At 42.9% G+C, this 19056-nt stretch overlaps 1 protein-coding gene across 22 annotated transcripts in view; it reads left to right on the top strand.

Moving 5' to 3' along the window:
• The window catches only part of MBNL2 (muscleblind like splicing regulator 2), a 150298-nt gene that overhangs the window by 95999 nt on the left and 35243 nt on the right, over window positions 1-19056 (top strand). For 17 of the 22 annotated variants that reach the window (XM_040991215.1, XM_040991214.1, XM_040991225.1 and 14 more), the window contains 3 exons: window positions 3313-3477; window positions 11574-11774; window positions 14608-14871. In XM_040991215.1, the coding sequence (XP_040847149.1) occupies window positions 3313-3477; window positions 11574-11774; window positions 14608-14871 (630 nt within the window). The remainder of the gene's footprint in view (window positions 1-3312; window positions 3478-11573; window positions 11775-14607; window positions 14872-19056) is intronic. The other 5 variants (XM_040991224.1, XM_040991223.1, XM_040991222.1 and 2 more) reach the window with 3 other exon arrangements.

Here is a 19056-nt window from a genome sequence, read left to right as displayed (position 1 = left end):
CACAACATGCATATGCACCACATAAACGTGAACTCAAAATATACAAAGCAAACACATACAGCATACACACACAACACAAGATGTGCACACACAAGTTGGCCACCACTCACTCCCTTGCCTAGCAATGATGATTTAAGTTCTCAGTTTAACGTCACTTCAGCAGAGCCCTTTTATGGCCAGGTATCTACGTGATGGAATTTTCATTTACTTTGATTATTTTTGCAAGACAGAGAGAAGGAGAGAATATACTTCCAGCTCCTGGTTGATTCCTCAAATACCCATAAAAGCTAGGAGTAAGACAGACTGAAGCCAGGTGACGATACTCAACCTGGATCCTCCACATGGATGCAAGGACACAAGTGTTGAAACAATAATGTCAGGGTATGTGTCAGCAGGAAGCTAGAGCAGAAGTAGAGTCACCGCATGCTGTTTCTCAGCATGCTACTCTAGAACACTTCCCGCAGTGGGTGATGGACTCTGACCCACGGACTGGTCACCTCCCATAGTGGGTGACGGACACTGACCCACGGACTGGTCACCTCCCACAGTGGGTGACGGACACTGACCCACGGACTGGTCACCTCCCACAGTGGGTGACGGACTCTGACCCACGGACTGGTCACCTCCCATAGTGGGTGACGGACACTGACCCACGGACTGGTCACCTCCCACAGTGGGTGACGGACACTGACCTCTGGCATGATTTGGCTGTCATCCATCTTTATGATTTATTGCTGGTCTTATGAAAAGAGATATCCTGTCTTATTTCTGTTCACTTTTGCTTGGTTCTGAAAGCAATGCCTGGCACATACTGAGATATTGATAAATATTTGATGATTGAATGAATGAAGGAGGTTGTTGCTGGAAATGATCTGAGTGAAGTTCTTTAATCCTGCAAATCCATTTGCCACTTGGTGAAGTAGGAATCAGTATGGTTATTGTAGCAGAAAATATGATAGACTACTTAAATTGCTTGGCCCATAGGTGATCAATAATATTCTGACCAAAGTGTTTGAGTAAGGACATGAAATTGTAAAGGCTCCATCAATAAATTAGTAATTTGATGTAGTAAAACCATGTTCTATTAGCTGAAAACAGGTTATGTAGCTCCTAAGTGTTCCAGCTGTACGAAGAGATAACAGCATTTATTAGAAAATTGTATTTTCCATCCAAGTGTGTATATGCAGCTACAATGCACTATGTGAGCAGATTAGTAATCCAACTGGCCCGTTCATGAGTGAACACGTTTAATACTCACAACTGGTGAATGTGTCACTCCCTCTTTAATTCCATCCTCATTTTGAGGAATTCTGCCACTAGACCTGTCTATACATTTGTGTCTGTCAGTCTTCAAGTGCATTTTCTGTGCATAAGCGTTTCTGGACATCAGCTGTCACTGTGTCTGTAGCTAAAGAGAGTTCGGATTGAGGTTGTCAGAGATAAGCCTGGGGTGGCTTATCTTCCACACAGACGTGCCTTTCTGCTTATCCTATACCCTGGCTGATGCATGATAGCTATGATTCCGACGCCATGGCCACCTCTCACCACAGATGTCATGATCGTAGTTGAGCATCTGACATAAAGGCAGCCAATCCAGAAGCAGTCACAAGCCTATGATGCAGGAGTGGGCTCATTGCAAACGCTGTCTTGACTGTTGGATTTCAACAACTGAGAGATGAAGCAACTATCAAGGGAGGGAATAAAGAGAAGTCAAGTAAGGAATGCTTGAAGCAAGCTTATTGGTTTGGAGGGACCCTGGGAAGTCATGAAGCAATGGCTAAGGCTATGTCCACTGTGATTTTCAGAGAGAAGCAGATAAAGGACACACATAGTCTCAGACTGCCTTTATTCGAAGTAGTCTCCAGTTGCTGTTCCAGGTTACCTATATCTTTAGCAAAATTCTTCAAACACTTACCCGAGGATGTCTATTTAAAAATTGCTGAGTGCAGTATCTATGATGTATTCTGGGAACTATGAAACTCTGCTCTTGTTATATTCTTATTAAATGTATGTAATCACTGGTAACCTGGGACATATTCTTTTTGATACCCTCAGCTCCTATTTTGCTGTCCTCCATGAAGAGGGTGACACACATGCCAATGCTGATGGGAGCAGAACTTCAGGATACCATCAGTTGACCAACACAGACTCCCAACCTTTCACAGGGCCCTAGTCTGGCTTTTCCTGCAGCAGTGGGGGAAGATCAACCTCCAGACAGCAAGCTGGGACTGCCGAAAGTGCAGCTGAAATTACTGGGGAGCAGAGTGAGAGCTCCAGATGTTTAGAATTAGGATGACTATAAACAACCTCATTTCCCCAGACCCACCATGCTTGCTTTGTAAAATTATTTTTGTATCTGGTAAACAAACCCTTATTCTCCTTCCTTGGTTGAAAATGGACTAATTCTTTAGGGAATGAGAATACTCAAAGTGGTTAACACAGTTTGCTATTCTTTCTCTAGAAACTGTATAATTCACACATCAACATGATTCTCTCAATTGGTAGTTTTGAAAGCTTGAGGATTAATTATAAACACCACCATATACAATTACTCTTCAAGACTGGTTTTATGCACATCTGTCACTTACTTTAAAAAAAAAGTGCCAGTTTTAGCATCCAAATGTTCCTTTAACTATAAACAGTACTCACTGTCTCATATCATAACACAAAATGCACTTGTGTGGCAGTATCATCAGTTGCAGATGATCATCCGACTTTTCATCTGGGAATTTCACCTGTGTACCTATCAACTAAGAAATGCTTGCTGCTACATTTTCATTACCTGTTCATCAAAAAGCTGTTTTCAGCTAACCTGGAACAAATATTTCAGATCCCAAGTACAGCATCTACTACACAAATTTGTCACATAATTCATATTCTGAAATCACCCTAGCATGTTTAAACCAGTGTACAGCAAATTGAAAGACTCCTTTCAATGGGTCAAAACCAACATGGTTTCTGACTGTCCTTCCTCTTCCAAGTAAGAAGGTACTTTCTCTTCACTCCTGGCAGTCACATTCCTTTGCAATCTGTTGTTTAGGTTTGAATCCATTAAAAAAAAAATCGGAAGAAGAAAGAAAAAACATCAGGAAATTCTTCTGCTTAATAAGTTCCAGCAATGTTAATAATCATATAAGGTGTGATTCACTCCTCCTCAACACAGGCATGTGAACACACACACACACACACACACACACACACACACACACACACACAATTTGACTTTGTATGTAAGGGGCAGTTGTGCAATGGTTGATGTTGGTATAGCAAGCTACCTGTAACAATGCTAAATCCCAAATGTTCATTTTACAGGGCCGTTGTTCAAGAGAGAACTGCAAGTATCTTCACCCTCCAACACACTTAAAAACTCAACTTGAAATTAATGGGAGAAACAATTTGATCCAGCAAAAAACTGCAGCAGCGATGCTTGCCCAGCAGATGCAATTGATGTTTCCAGGAACACCACTTCATCCAGTGGTGAGTACATCTTACCTAATGATGGGAGGATGATTAAAGGGTTGGCATGAGCAATGCCATAGGGACCTGCCATGAGCGCCCTCTACTTTGTCATTTTGGTTATAATTAGAGCAGATAGCTTTGCAGCTCGGTAGCTGTTGCAAAGTAAGTCTTTGAGAAAGTATTATTTCAATGGAAAAATACATGTGGAAACGGGACAGTTTCTAATCAATATCTGGGTAAACCATGCCAGTTTGACTCCTTTCCATCAGTAAATTCCATACCTGAGTCATGTTAGAATGGAAATAGATGGTTCTACATTTTCAGAGTATGAATGACTTTCTAGGTGTTGGAGAGATTGTGAAACCTACAATATTGTTAGCAATGCAGTACATAGTTTACTTAGTCCACTGGCGTCATTTTTAAGGGCAAGGAAAATGAGGAACCAGAGTTTCAATGATTTCCCCAATGTCACACGGCTCATAAATTGTATAGTCGAGACTGGAACTGGGGCGTCTCAGCCAGGGTGCTTTCTGCAGGCTGCGACTCATTCTGCAGGATGAGTAAGAGTTAGCCCAGAGTGAAAACAGACAGAGAGCTGATAGCATCCCTATAAGGAGGAATCAGAGGTGGCACCGTGCCAGGGGGCCCTGTCTGAGTCACTCAGTCTTCTGTCTCCCACAGGTCTGCCGAGGTTGTGGCAGGCCTGATGAGGAGCCCAAGATTTGGTGCCCAGGGGAGTGAAGCACATAAATATGTATTTTGTAATATTTTCTCCATCATTTCTCAGTGTTTGGAACTATCTCTTTAAAAGTCTGGAAGTTGTTTCAGGAAAGGGGCCCTGGAGGAAATGAGTGTATTTCACTTTAGTGGGCTTCATTTAGATTTGTGAATTATTTGTTAATAACAAGCTAATTCCAAGACTTTCAAAATGGGGTGAAATTTATGTTTAAAGAAAGTATATGTGAAAAGGACAACTGTTTTAAAAATCAGTCTTTATTGTAAAGCAAAGCCTGTGTGACTGAAAGCTGCCGAAATTAAAAGGGACACCTTCCAGGGAGTTAAGTTTTCCTACTGTGCAAGAGGATGGGGAATGGTTGGGAAAAAACAGAACTACTGAGTTCTTCAGTACTTCAGTGTGTGGACAGACACATAGAAAGGAAAAACATAACTTAGGCACCTACAGTGATGATACTATGATGAGCTTGGATGAGAAAAGGCAGCCTGGAGGAGGTATTAGCCAAATCATTGTTATCTGACAGGCTGAACAGAAGCTAGGCTAGATGTGAGGACTGAACATTGGTAAGAGTTCTGAGCACATGCAATTCCAAAAATATGCATTCCAATGACCCTATTTAAAGCTATACACATGTATAATTTATAGTTCTTTTTATTGATGCATACACATAAATTATTTCATTAAATTGTCTAACTACTAAGATAATTTAGTTATACATATTCGGTAATGTCTATGACAATAAATTTAGAGCCAGTCAAGTCAATGCTGGATTGTATGTCTCATTCATTTGAATCATACACTTCCTATTTATTCAGAAGAGATAGGTCTGACCCTTGCACTCAATGATGGCAGGATTAGCAAGGAAATTACATTCCTATTGTTAACTATTAGTTGAACTATTTTGGAACTGGGTATTGTCTAAAATGTTAGTTAAAGGTTAATAATCACGATGATCTCCATAAAAAAGAGAGAATACTGCATTTAAATATTGCAATAGGCATGTTTAAAGCACAAGAAACATTAAATAATGTGACAAGTTTAGAAATCAGTAACTGTACAAACAAGTCACTTAAGAGTCTCAGAAGTGAATTAGTAGCCTCATGCAGGATGGTCAGCTGAACACTGGTTCTGAGCGGGACCTAGAATCTGTGTCACCTTGTATGGATGTAAGGTCTTTGAAGATAGGGTTAAGAATGTTTGGATGGAAGGATTCTTCTTAGATTATACAAGAGTCTTTGTAAGAAGAAAGAAGAGAAAGAATTGGCACAGACGGAAGAGGAGAAACACAGTGTGACTACAGAAGCAGATATCAGAGTGCTGTGGCAAGGATGCCAACAGCTACCAGAAAATGGGACAAATGAGAAGTGGGTTCTCCCCTGCAGTCTCAGGAAGGAATAGGTCTTGCCAACACCTTGGTTTGGCCTAGTGAGACTGATGTAAGAATTCTGATCTTAGGCATTGTACAGTGGCTCAATGGCTAAATCCCCAAGTTAGTGCTGGAATCCCAGGTTGGTCCCATTCGTGTCCTGGCTGCTCCACTTACTGTCCAAATCCCTGCTTGTGTACTTGGAAGGCAGTAGAGGATGGCCCAAAGCCATGGGACCAGACCTGGAGGAGGCTCCTGGATCCTGGCTTCGGGTCAGCTCAGCTCCGGCCATTGTGAAAGTTTGGGGAGTGAACCAGCAGGTCTTTCTTTGTAAATTTATCTTTCCAATAAAAAAGACTAAATCAATCTCAAACAAAAAGGAATTCTGGTCTTTGCAAGTATGAAATGACGAACAAACATGAAGATTTTTTAACAGCAGCCACATGAACTAACAGATATAGGGAGTGCTTAAAGACCAATCAACTGATGAACAGAGTAGCAAGGACCACTCCAATTTTACATTTCCTAAATTTTAGTAAATCTCCATCAACACTATTTTCTCTCCCTTTCTCCTTCCTCCTACCGATATTCTCCATTGTTACCAACAGTTACTTTTCCCCCTCATTGTTGCTATAGTGTGACTATTTCTGTACCCTGAAATTCCTATGTTGAAGTTTGATCTCCAAAGTGAGAATTAGGAAGCCTGGCTTGGGTGAGGTGGCTGATGCTCTTATACAAAGAGAACGTCAGTTCTGCAGTAACACAAAGCTCTTACTGAGAGATCCTACTTCCCTTCACATGTTAACTTCATCTCATTGTCAGGGACTCCACATCTGTGCCAACAACCTGCCGCCAGCGGTCTCTATCAGTGAGTTTGCCTCTTTCATTGATTATCCATACAAGTAAATCAAAATGTTATTTGTTTTGTCTTTCCCATTAAACTTTCATAAATGCACATACTGTTCTGGTACCATGTTTGTACCAATAAATACTAAATTAGTGAAACTGATAACAATTTAAACAATTCTATCTTCTTTCAACCCTCTGTCTCAAAATCACTATGTATGAGAATCTCTCTTTGGTTTCTAACCCCTAGCAGTATTTAGGCCCCTAATTCCTGACAGGATATAACAGTGGTTCTTCTTTATGTTTCTTTTCAGAACATGAAAATCCCATGCATTGTACACACCTAGAGACGCAGAGCATAAAGTTGTAGAGCGGGTAACTTCAGTGTGAGATAGAATTAAAAGCACCAGATCAGGCAGCAAGCTGAACCGCTGCTTACGACACCTGCATCGCACACCAGAGTGCTGGGTCAAGTCCAGCTGCTCTGCTTCCCATCACGCTGTCTGTTCCCGATTCTGGAAGGCAGCAGATGATGGCTCACCTGCTTGGTTCCCACCACCAACGTGCAAACACTTCTTGGCTCTTGACTTAGATCTGGCTCAGCCCTCAATGGTAGAGGCATTTAGGGAGTGAACCAGTTGATGGAAGTTCTCTATCTCTCCCTCTGTCACTCTATTTTTTAAATCAACTGAAATCCTAGGGGAAAAAGAAGAACTCAACAACCCAATCCTTAGGGATATGTTCTTGTATTCAACCTTCTGCCCTCCAGAACTGCTTTTCGTAGTACAGTGAGGAGGCCCAAAAGATGTCATCTTTAAACTTTTCAGTTTGAGGGTAACAACATTTCGAAGTAAGAACTTCCTAAGTCTATGAAACCATGGCATGCCTATTTTCAAAGTCAATGGGTTGAACTTTAGAGCTGTAAAATACCCCAGGTGCCCCAGCATCGTTCCTTCGTTACCACTGCAAAATAACAGTGTATGCTATGTGTGGGGGGGTTTTGTGCATTGTATGTTAAGAGTGCTGTGTGAATGTAAGTTTGTCAGTTTTGAACTTGGATCTAGTGATGTGAAATACTGGGAAACAGAACTGGAGAGGAAATGTGTCAATGTGGAGTGAAGGACGTACAGGGGAAGCAAGAAGACCAGCATTCTAGAATCACTTTTTTGTGAGACTTCCAGTGCATCTCCTCCTCCCGTTGCATCAGCCTTGGATTGGCACTGAGAGAAGAGGGGACCAAATGGACATTTTCTCAGACATCTTGGCAACAGCATTTGTGGAGAAACTGCAGGGCTAATTCTCCAAGCTGGAGCTGGTGTGCTTCCAGGAACAGAATCACTCAGTGGCACTGCCTTCTCTTGCTCAAGTTCTGGCTAAAAATGGAATGCAGACATCAAGACACCTCGTCAGCCCAGACTCTACTTCAGCAGTTTAATTTGAATCCTAGATCTGAGAACCACTTAGCCTAGGCAATGGGGCCCTACAGTAGCCTCTTCTGTCCTGGTTAAAGCTCTGCCAGAACCCTCTATATACTCTCAAGAAAGATATGCAGGCAACTGATGCCCAGGATTTGTTCCTGTTTTGTTGTATCAAAATGCCAACAGAATCTAGTGAGTGCAGAGGAATGGCCAAAGCCCTAGACTGAGAACCAGGAGTCCATAATGCTTGTATTGGTCCTGTGTCTGCCATAATGCTTGTATTGGTCCATTTTCCATTACCATGATGGAATAAGTGAGGCTAAGTATTCTATTTAGTGCAGGCATTTATTTGCTTCACAGTTCCAAAAGTTCCAGGGTACTGGCACACCCCTTCTCTGGTATGGATGATTAAGGATGGCATCATAGAATTGAGAGTAAGTAGAAGAGGGAGGGTGCACAGACTGAGGCAAAAGCCCAGAGAGTGGGAGACAGCCAGTCTCCCCCTTTTATAACTCCTACTCTCAGGAGATTTAGTGTCCCACAAGAGCTATACTAATGTGTTCTGCAGGCAGCATCCCAAGTGACCTAATTACTTTATGCTAAGCCCCTCCCCTTAAAGGTTCCACTGTCTCTTAATACCAACACTCCAACATATGCACTGTTTGGGACAGACCACATCCACACTGATTTTGGGTTATCCGTAGAGTAGCTCTACTCCAAAATGCTTTCACACGCGAACTTGTAACATTCCTGCTGCTGCACTTACTTCTGTGGATTTCAGAATATTAAAAGAAATCAACATGTGAGAGAATGTTTTGAATTGATGAAAAGTAAAGAAAAAGAAGGAAAGAAGGAGGGAGAGGGATTAAGGAGCAAAGCTGAAGAGGAAGGAAGCATGGATATCTTCTAAGAAATGCACCTATGAAATATTTTCTACTTATTAATAAAGAGTTGTAAAACCCAAAATGCCAGAATCTTTCACGGACACAAAATATTACTATCAATAATGCTATTAATAATTATATCAAGTGCTCATCTCGGGAGATAACCAGAACTTTTTTTTAACCAATCAACTCCAATGAAAAAGTTATTTTTAAAAAGAAAAGTATCTAGTTGGACTCGTCTTCATAAGACCTGAGGAACTTTTAAATTTCAGTATTACATGACAGAAGAATTGATCTTTCCAACCCATATTAAAAAAAAAGAAAATATTTGCTATCATTTATAATTATAAAATCAAATTTAGATCACCGATGTTACTGTATTGCTATACTAATCAAATTGTAACACATTAGGTACTTTAAAGCAAAAAAATAAAATAAAAAACATCACCTTTGTTATTGATGATTTTTTTCACTATTAATGAAAGCTGCTGAGTTTCGATGCGGAGAAGCAGAGAGAAATAGCGCCTTATTCAGCCCGGCCTCTGAGGCTAAGCAACTTGACTTTATCTCTGCAGATTAGAGAATTAGAGTTAGGAGAGGTCACTTTCTTCCTCAGGATGAAGATTTGTAACTGACAAGCCCTGGATTTGAATTTGGCTCTTGCTGTGCCTCGTAGTTTTCAGTAATCCTCTCTGGGTGGACTATATTACTGCTATCATCAGTAAAGACATACTGGAGCAGAGATCACAAAATCAGATGAGCAAGTAACATATCACTGGCAGCAAAAACACATCTGATTGGAGTAGATTTGTTGATTCAAACAGGTCTTAGGGAATGAATTTTGAGATTTCACATTCTATGGACAGGCAAAGAACAGCCATGTTGGCCCTGGCACCCTGTGGGAAGGATGATCGGGGTGGAAAACAGGGTTGGGAATTTTCTTCTGCAGAAAATAAGAAAGGATGAGTATGGAAGTGTTATATTTTTCTAGAAGTTTACTTTTATAATTAGTCCCTGGGTTAAATTAAACAATTAGAACAATTCTATAGTACCCATTTTCACGGTGAATCTGCAACGGTGGCCTTTTAGTGTGGCCACAAGGTCAGATCACTGAGTAAATATTTTACAAAGCAAATCTCAAGGCCTTTATCTAGACCTATGGACTCACAGTTTCTCTCTATTTTAAAAATCTGCACACAACCCCTCCCAGGCATTACCGATACAGCTGGTCTATTGAAAACAATGATGTGTTATGATTCAGAATTGATTTTTTTAAAATTCCCAATATTACCGAGTCCTAAGCCATTAATGCCACTTGGCTTGTTTTCAAGAGTGGTAAATTACAAAAACTGCAGTTCCTTTCTGCAGTTTTCTATAATTAGCACTCAAGTGGGTAACATACACGAAGGGAATTGTGCAGAAAGTCAAGGAAGAAAAAAGTTCTGCCGTCTATTTCACATGCTGCGCCCTCATGTTGCCACGTCCTTCCAAAGCGAATTTCATGTGTGAGCCGGAAGGATCCAGGAGCTTCCCGAGGGAGCTGTGAGGCAGCAGCCCGCCCAGCTACTAGCATCACCTTCTTCAGCCCCAGCCGCCTCAATAAGGACTTTCCAGTCACTCTGAGACCTCCTACACAAACTATCAATAATTTACTGTTTTCTAACATAACCATTTTTTTTCTCTTATTGCCTCAAACTAAAAAGAAAAAAAATGTGTTCGCTAAACATAGATTTTATTTTTCCCATATGTTAAACAATTCATTCAGAATCATAAATAGACAACAAGGATCTTATGCACAGTGTAAAAATAGAAAAACGGCATGACACAATCAGCAGCTTATTTCAGTGTTGGAAAATTGCATGAACCTGTGATTTCAAGTATCTGGAGCCTTGCCCTGGGGAAAAAAAAAAGTCTGTAAGTAAAAGCCAAGCGACCAAGCAAACAAGAACCGTTCCAATCCAATCCAAAAACAAAACAAAAATATTCTAAGAGAAATCTTTAATATTTTATTAAACAAAAAATGGCCCATTCAGGATGAAGCAAGACTTGCTGTTCTCCATTGTTTACGTGATTTGCTTTATGAAGGGTAATATTGTTTACGTATTTTAAATGATCTCTTAAAAATAATCATCCCACTAATCTCTCATATGATGAATAAAGTGATAAAGAACACGGTTTTTGAAGTCCTGGATGCTCTGGCTTTGATTCTGTGACCTAAGAAACAAAACCAACTTTTAATGGCTGGTCAGTTGAGGCGTGTAAGCTCCTCTCTCCTGCCTTTCAGAAACCTGAGGGAAAACACAACGAAGAGGTCTGCAGCAAAGCCTGTGTGTGGCTTTGTGGATTGGCTGGAATATGCCTGTTGATGATGTAACACGAACACATGTCAGAATGAAGTGAAATCCCAAGGAAATGCAGTGACTTGAATGTCTAAACTTGATCAATCTGATTAGGATATCATCATCAGATTCTTTGTTTATCACCCTTTCAGTGACACAAAAGAAAAATCAAAGCTTATCAGACAGCATTCCACGGGTTTTACTACTTCAATCTTACCACATTCAGTCATGTGGAATGATGAGTAATTAGAGTGGAAATTATTATTTTCTGTTCCTCATGATTAGATTACTGTACTGGTCTCCTATGTTTTGTGTGGTTTTAGGAAGAAAGGATCTATATGGATTTTAATTTTAAGAAAACGAAAATGGGAGGTTTGACCAAGTTTCATGGTTCAGCAATGATTTATGCAGCTAACAAATGAGTGTGGTCAATGATGAATAAATTTTTCTCAAATGACATTTTCTAGTGATTTTTAAGCATTTTATTCTAAAGAAATCTTTTTCTTATGTTGTCTTCCTTCACAGCCCACTTTTCCTGTAGGTCCCGCAATAGGGACAAATACGGCTATTAGCTTTGCTCCTTACCTAGCACCTGTAACCCCTGGAGTTGGGTTAGTCCCAACGGAAATTCTACCCACCACACCTGTTATTGTTCCCGGAAGTCCACCCGTCACTGTTCCGGGATCAACTGCAACTCAGAAACTTCTCAGGACTGACAAACTGGAGGTACTTCAATTCTCTTTGTGTTTTGAGAGGTATTTCTGGGCAAAGTGTATAAATGAATGCCTACGAGATGTTAATTCATCCTTGAGAAACAGCCACATGCTCATACACACGTGTGCACATGTGACATACCTCCTCAGAAGCTCATGTGTTCATGATTCTGAGCCAAGAGAGTTAAAGCCAACCACAAAGAAAAGTAGCCCACGGGAAAAGAGTATTTTTAATGTAAACAAACACTAACTTTTTGGAATATGTATTTAAAAGCCAAATGTTCAACAACCCAGACAGTATGGAATGAATCCTAGTGCAGACCACAGAGAAAGCTCCATGACCTGAAGACTTCCTGCTGACCAGGCAGGCATTAACCCCGGCTGGATCCTGGAAAATAAATGCACAGATCAGGAACCCAGCAGTCAGGGGGAGGGACGACAGGAGGACATGTGGGACAAAGGTGGAGGCTGCGAGCAGGTGGTATGACTCTAACTGCTTCTCTGTGGGTGTACTCAGATATCAGTGCTTAAAAACTGCCTGCTCTGGCTTGCTCCAGAATACCAGCCTCGACTGAGTCCAGGTAGGGAAGGAGTCAGTCTGTGGCTGCATCAACTTAGTTACTGAGATGATTTCTTTAAATTCAAGTGTTGTAAAAATTCAAGAAAACAAATAATATATTTATAAAGCAATTCTGAAACTATGAATCTAGCCAACCCTCTTAATGCTTTTTGGTTCAAATTTCTCTTTAACCAAAACCAGAAAATTCATCTCTTTATGACTTCTGTATCTCTAAGATATTTAATAGAGAATCGTATAAGGTGGCATAAAGATTTTGATGGATTCGTAAAAGAGCTCTTTTATTTCAGTTGTTGATTTGTTAGACGATATATGGATGGTTAGGATACACACCGTGTTTTATATTGTGTTGCTAGAGAATGTTCTTTGAGTTTGCATTCGTTTAAATATTGGCCCAGTAAGCTTTAAGGGAAATGAAATTTTGTTGTTCAAATTGCAAATAGATGTTGATTGTGAACGCCAGTCATTCTTACGCAGAAAGACCAGGTCTCTCCCTGTTTATGTTGGATCGCCCGACACAGGGCTGGGAAAGTGGGGCTCCACCTGCTGGACTCAAGGAGCTTTAGTGCTCAGGATGTCACTGTGTTGTGGAAAACAAATTAAATCAGTGGAGTTGGGAACAAACAGTCCTTCCCCAAAGGGCTGGTAGACAAGACATATATAAAAGTGATTCATAACAACTGTAGCAGAAAAGCTTCAGGTTCTTTTCAACCAGGAAGGAACCAGGCCCCACAGAGACCCTGGGTCAAGGCCTGATGACTGGTCTGCTGGCCTGCGATGCTGGCACAGAGCAGTCATCCGGTGTAGAGAGTGAGGCTTGCTCAGAATCCGGGGGATTTTGTGTGTTGTACCTTTTATGCACAGATCAGCTGCTGGCTAAGGGCCAGAGGAGGAGGCAAGGAAACAACAGAGACTTCCAATGTGTCTTGTCTAACCTTCAGCCCTGCTGCGCGCTGGCCAGCAAGCCAGCGTTACCCAAGGAATTCACAGATTTGAATTCTATGCCCATGGCCTTTCATACAACATCTCCAATGATCATAGGTGAACCACCAAGTACACATAATGACTTTGGAACTGGAGGTCCCTGAGGAAGGAATCTACAGTTCTAATAGAAAGTTTTTCCCCCCAATAATGATGTTAATAAGTAGGGTGAAAGTATTAAAGCACTATACACATGCTTTCATGGTGCCTATGTTCAGGGGAAATTAACAATACTCCTCACATGTTTTCAAAATCTCTACTAATAATAGGAAACGGGCTACTAGATGGGGAATTCTAGTTCATTTTTTTTTTGTTTTAGATAATACAGGAATAAAGCGGGAATAAATGGAAGGAATACTTCCCTCCATTTAACTTATCTTTCTGTATCTCTTTCCACATTTGTCTCCCTCTTATATGTGTTTTATTCCTGTGCTGTCAAAAATAAAACAGTGGAGCCCAGCTTGTAGCGTAAATGCCAGCTGTAAGGCTGGCAGCCCGAATGGGCACCACTTTGGTCCTGGTTCTCCCTCTCCTGATTTTGCTCCCTGCTAATGGCCTGGGAAAGCAGAGGAGGATGGTCCGGGTGCTTGGGCCCTGGCCACTGACGGGGCGTATCTAGAAGGAGCTCCTGGCTTCCTCGTGTCCATCTGGGGAGTGAACCAACGCCTGGAAGATGCCTGTCTTTCCCCCTCTCTGTAATCCTGACTTTCAAATACATAAATCTTTGTAAAATGAAGGGTTTTTTTTTTTACCTCTTATGTAATGTAGTTCTGTTTACATGATGGGATGGGGAGAGGCAGGGTGTGCACAGCCACTTGGCTTCGTTCCCATGCTCAGATGGGGAGGGAGCAAGTTTGTCATTTCCTCCTGGTTCTTTTTGGAGTTGTGCAGCTGTGGCCTGGTGACCTAGTCCAGGGTCTATCCCCTCTCACACGGACATCGGTGTGCAGTGCACACGCATGCACAATGTCCCGAGTTGTCAGGATGGCAGACAGACAAAGCAAGCACCGTGTCACCCACGGACAATGGAGACTTCGTTGATCTGTCTTGATATGAGCCAAACTGCACATTTCAGCGTATTCCCTCATTACAGATTTTCACATGAACGAGGGAGGGAGGCAACACGGACGGCTAACAAGTGTGGGGGATTCTGTTTCCTTGGGTTCTGGGTCCTTAGCCCTGTGATGCTGCCTCCTTGCCCCAGCTTCGGTGAGTGCCCTGGGCGGCCAGGGAGCGCGCGGACCTGCGGGCTTTCCTCCGCATCGCCCCCTCTTCTTCCCTGTCTCAGGTCTGCAGGGAGTTCCAACGAGGGAACTGTGCCCGCGGAGAGACCGACTGCCGCTTTGCACACCCCGCAGACAGCACCATGATCGACACAAACGACAACACCGTAACCGTTTGTATGGATTACATAAAGGGGCGTTGCATGAGGGAGAAATGCAAATATTTTCACCCGCCTGCACACTTGCAGGCCAAAATCAAAGCGGCGCAGCACCAAGCGAACCAAGCTGCGGTGGCCGCCCAGGCAGCCGCGGCCGCGGCCACAGTCATGGTAAGTGCGGTGGCGACCTGGGCGCCCTTGCACCCTCTGCCAGGAGCCGGCTGCTTCTAGGGCTAGAAGTAGATGCTCTTCGAAGCAATTGGGAACCGTAACCGTGGAAGGCTGCTATTCCTGCTGCTCCGCTGCCTAAGTTTTGTTGTTGTTTTTCCCTTTTGTTTTGTTTCCACCCTCCCCCGCCCCTCCTTCCTTCCCTTCTTCAGCACAATAGATAAATCCCTCAGGCAGGTGCAGGGAAGCCAACAGGTTCCGAGTGGTGCCCACCCCTTCCGCTAAATGCTGTGAGACTGCAGGGGCTGGTCTTTGCGAGAGCAGGGTCCGGGGCGTTGTAACTGAACAAGAAGACAGACGAGATAGCTTCCCACAGCCAAAAGGGAGGATGCAGTGCCACAGCTGACCCACAGATAGCGGCAGGTTCCTCACAGCAGGGGTGGGAGGAGAGTGCCTAGCAACAAGTGACAGCGCGGCGGCTGGCTCCCTTCCCCTGCTTCTCTTACTTGTCTCAAGGGCAGTTTTGTCCAACTCCACTCTCCCCTCCCAGTGAAATTTTGTACAGAAGGGCACTGAATGGAACGTGAAAATAGAGGGACACTGGCTGGTTCCATAGGGGAAGGGGAAAAAAGGCCTGGAACGCGGCTTGCCTCCCTTAATCACGGGCTGCCCTGGGAAAGCAGCCAGCTGGTTACCACCGCCTGGGATCCCATTACAGTTCCAGATGCTCAGGGAGGCACACTGCCCCTGGGGGCACCACAAGGCCACCGCTGTCTTCACCCAGGAGCCCTTGAAGCCTCCAGGAACTTGGGCCTCACCTCCCAGCTTTGGAATCGAAATTTGAACTTCAGGACACACTTAGGTGCTTTGCATGCACATGAACATTTCAGAAGCACCACCCGAGGACTCCACTTCCCAAATTTAGACACATTTTAGGGGTTTCATTGCGAAGTGCTTAAGGCGTCTAGAGGGTCTCACAGGATGAATTCTTCCACCTCACCTCACGTTTCCTTCATTGGCCTGAGTACATCCTAGATCCCAGTATTCAACATTTTTTTCCATGTACAGCAAAGTTTGAGAACCATCCTGTTTTGATGGGACATCTGACTTTTCACGAGTCTACTTTAATCCATGATGGACATGGCGGATTCATTCACTCAAATCATTTGCCACTTGCCATGTATCGGGCACTTGCTGAGTATGAGATGTACGTTAGGCTAGTTTTCTTGTCCTCAAGGAACCTGGAGCTTGATGAGAAGGAGAGTCACTCCTCAGTGACCGGATGGAGGTTCACAGGTGATCCTGATGGCTGGGAAGGAGACAGAGGTGGCCAGGACACACTCCCGCCTGGGATGGAAGTCATTGTTTAACAACATTGTTCTGATGCCCGCCATCTCCTATGGTGAATGCTGGGTGAAACAGAACAGTGGCTGTCACACCAGCAAGCTCATCGTTGCTCAAACTTCTTTTCACAAGTATGCATAGAGGCACTGGCCTGGGATCTGTGGGCAGAGAGCTCTTTCTAACCCAAGCTTATCTTCAAGCACTTTGAGATGGGCTCTTTCGTCCATCTCGCTGTTGTTTTTTTCTCAGAGATCTTTAGTGTTCTTGTAATGCCTCTCCTGCCTTGCCCTTCCCGTCCGTATGCCATTGGACATAGCACTGATTTTTGTGAGTGGGTGGCTTTCCACCCATGTCAGGATATTTGTATCCACACAAGAGGGTCAGAAAAATAAATCCAATCTCACTGGGGGTAGGTAGAAGAAGGAAGTGAGAGGAGAGACACAAGTTACTGCTGATGAAAATGGATTCCTGTAAAGAGTGAGTGTCATCCCGTGTGCCTCTCAGCGGTGTGGGGTCCATCTCGACATCTCCTTGGTGAAGATTTCATCCGCTGAGGAGTGAGACTGCTTTTAGACCAACTCAACTCAGGCTGAACAGCGTGTTGACTTCTGAGCAATAGGAATGCATTTTTTCTGCAGAATTCATATTACGACTCAAAACCGCATATTCAGGAGAACTCCACAGAAGTCGAGAGTCTGCAAGAGGTGAAGTAGATTAAAGGGAAAGGTTCGTGGTGCTTGCCAAGGAGGGGCGAGGTAGACAGGGCTCAGGAATGCCTGGGTCCAGGAACTTGGAGACCAGTGAAGTCTCTCTCCTTTCTCTTATAGTAGCTGCCTGTTTCACGTCTTCTGTTAACCCATGCTTAAATCACTAAGTGGACACTGCAGCTAGACCGTGTCGGGGGAGATGACCTGAGCTGACCAGTTATACCAACAGGTCATCATGCAGAGCCGTGGTCCCATGTGGGCCCTGCCCCCTCGTTTCATTTTATATTCATGAAGAAGCTCCAAGGTTATTGCAGTAGATGACAGGACAGTCCGTTACCACAGCTCCTGGATTATATACCATGCCTGATTTGGAGTTCTGCTAAGTCACACGATCTTGCAGCGTCTTAAAGACAACCTCAAGCAATACACTTCCAGAACAAAAGCCAGCGTCTTTCTGACAATGACAGGAAAATTACTGAAACTGTCGTGTTTTTTTAGTTGCAGTGAGAGGCTCACTTGAAACCAGTCAAGGTGTGTTTGGATGAAGTCGAAGTATCCTTACTCTAATGGTGAGGCAACATGGTACATTGAAGAGCAGCTATTACCTCCTTAAGCAAAAGGCCCAATGGTAAAGATCATCACAGCTGGAGGATACTAATAGTCCATTCAGCTGGTTCTCACATCTGAACCAAGTGCACTTCCGTAGTATAATTTTTATTTTCATGGATGACCTGTGAATTCCTTCTTTATTTTAATTGGATCTTAAAAAATAAGAATTCAAGGTTTTAACTTTAGAAAAATGGATGTTTATTTCTTGCAGAAAATTCATTTTTCATAATACCTCTTAGTATCTAAAATGTTCCCTAGAATTGTTCAAATGTAGCAGCCGGACACAGCGCCCCTGGGCTGTGTGAACTTTCGTGCAAGCAATTTTCGTTCCCATGGACCAAAATAGGAGGATGCACAGAAAAAGGGGACAGCGTTCCATCATCTGGATCAGTTTCATTTCTTTAAGAAACGATGTACCGGAAGTTTGCATTCCATCCTGGTCGCCCACAAGCTTTTATTCTGTGTTAAAGCGTCAGCTCTGGGTCTTCTGGCCCGATGGAGTTGGTGTTTCCTGCAAAGCCTTGGCATGGACTCTTGGTTTAAATGCCTTGACATATTCTTGGGTTATTTCCTCACCCAGAAAAAGAAAACCCTGGATGCATGCAAGGCCTCCGGCTATTCATCCATTCAATTACACCACGACGTAATGCGCCCAGGAAGAACAGGGGCCAGCAAAAATGGACGCCAAGAGTCCAGCACATAGTAGTGGCTCTTTCTTTGCATTGGTGCTTATGGGAGCTGTTAGAAACACTTGGTAATTTCTATCATCTGTTCTTAGCATGAAGATCTTTTGACGCAGGTAAACATACATCACCCATTAAACAGTTTCATCTAAAACAGAAAAATCTGTATGCCCCAAAGCTGTTTTTTAAGCATTATTATTTATTACATGAGTCTTTAAAATACCCTACACATGTGCTTCTCAGTGTGTAGGTGTAAGATGTAGCCATGTGTGTCCCAAGGCCCAAGATCTCAGTATTTACATGAAAAGAGGGTATTTTCATCTATTATAAAAAGGAGTGTGAGAGACAGGCATATAATCACTATTTCACTCACTAGAAATTTGTCAGTTTCCTTACATTCTTAGATTTTTACAAGTTACATAACAGAATAAATTCCAAACTAAAAAAAGGAAAAGAAGAAAAAAAAAAAAGAGAGAGAACATTAGTCTTCCAGGGCATTTCTTAAAGGAGAAACCACTAACATTTCTTACTCAGAGTCTTCATTAAATGATGCTTTGTTAAATCAAATTGTTTTTCAGCGACACCGGCCTTTGGAGACTAGTCGTCCGTAGAGCCAACATCCTCCCATCCTCCCAAGAGTAGTGTGATCCTGCAGAGACTTAAGGACAAGGAAAATGAAAGGAAAAACAGAGTGCAAAAGGCCGAGGCCAAATGATCTTCAGCTGAACCGTCCAGCTTACGTTCTCATGTGATCACAACAGGCTCTGTAGCCTTTCTTAGCTTAAGCTTCTGGACTAGACAAAACCCTGCAACACTTAACATGAAACTGTGCAGGTTGGAAGATT

Source organism: Ochotona curzoniae, unplaced genomic scaffold (genome assembly GCF_017591425.1).
Source record: "Ochotona curzoniae isolate NIBS_2020 unplaced genomic scaffold, NIBS_Ocur_1.0 contig_64, whole genome shotgun sequence".
Classification (NCBI taxonomy): Eukaryota; Metazoa; Chordata; class Mammalia; order Lagomorpha; family Ochotonidae; genus Ochotona; species Ochotona curzoniae.
Note: the sequence above shows the minus strand (reverse complement) of the source record. Positions and strands in the feature narration are given on the sequence as shown.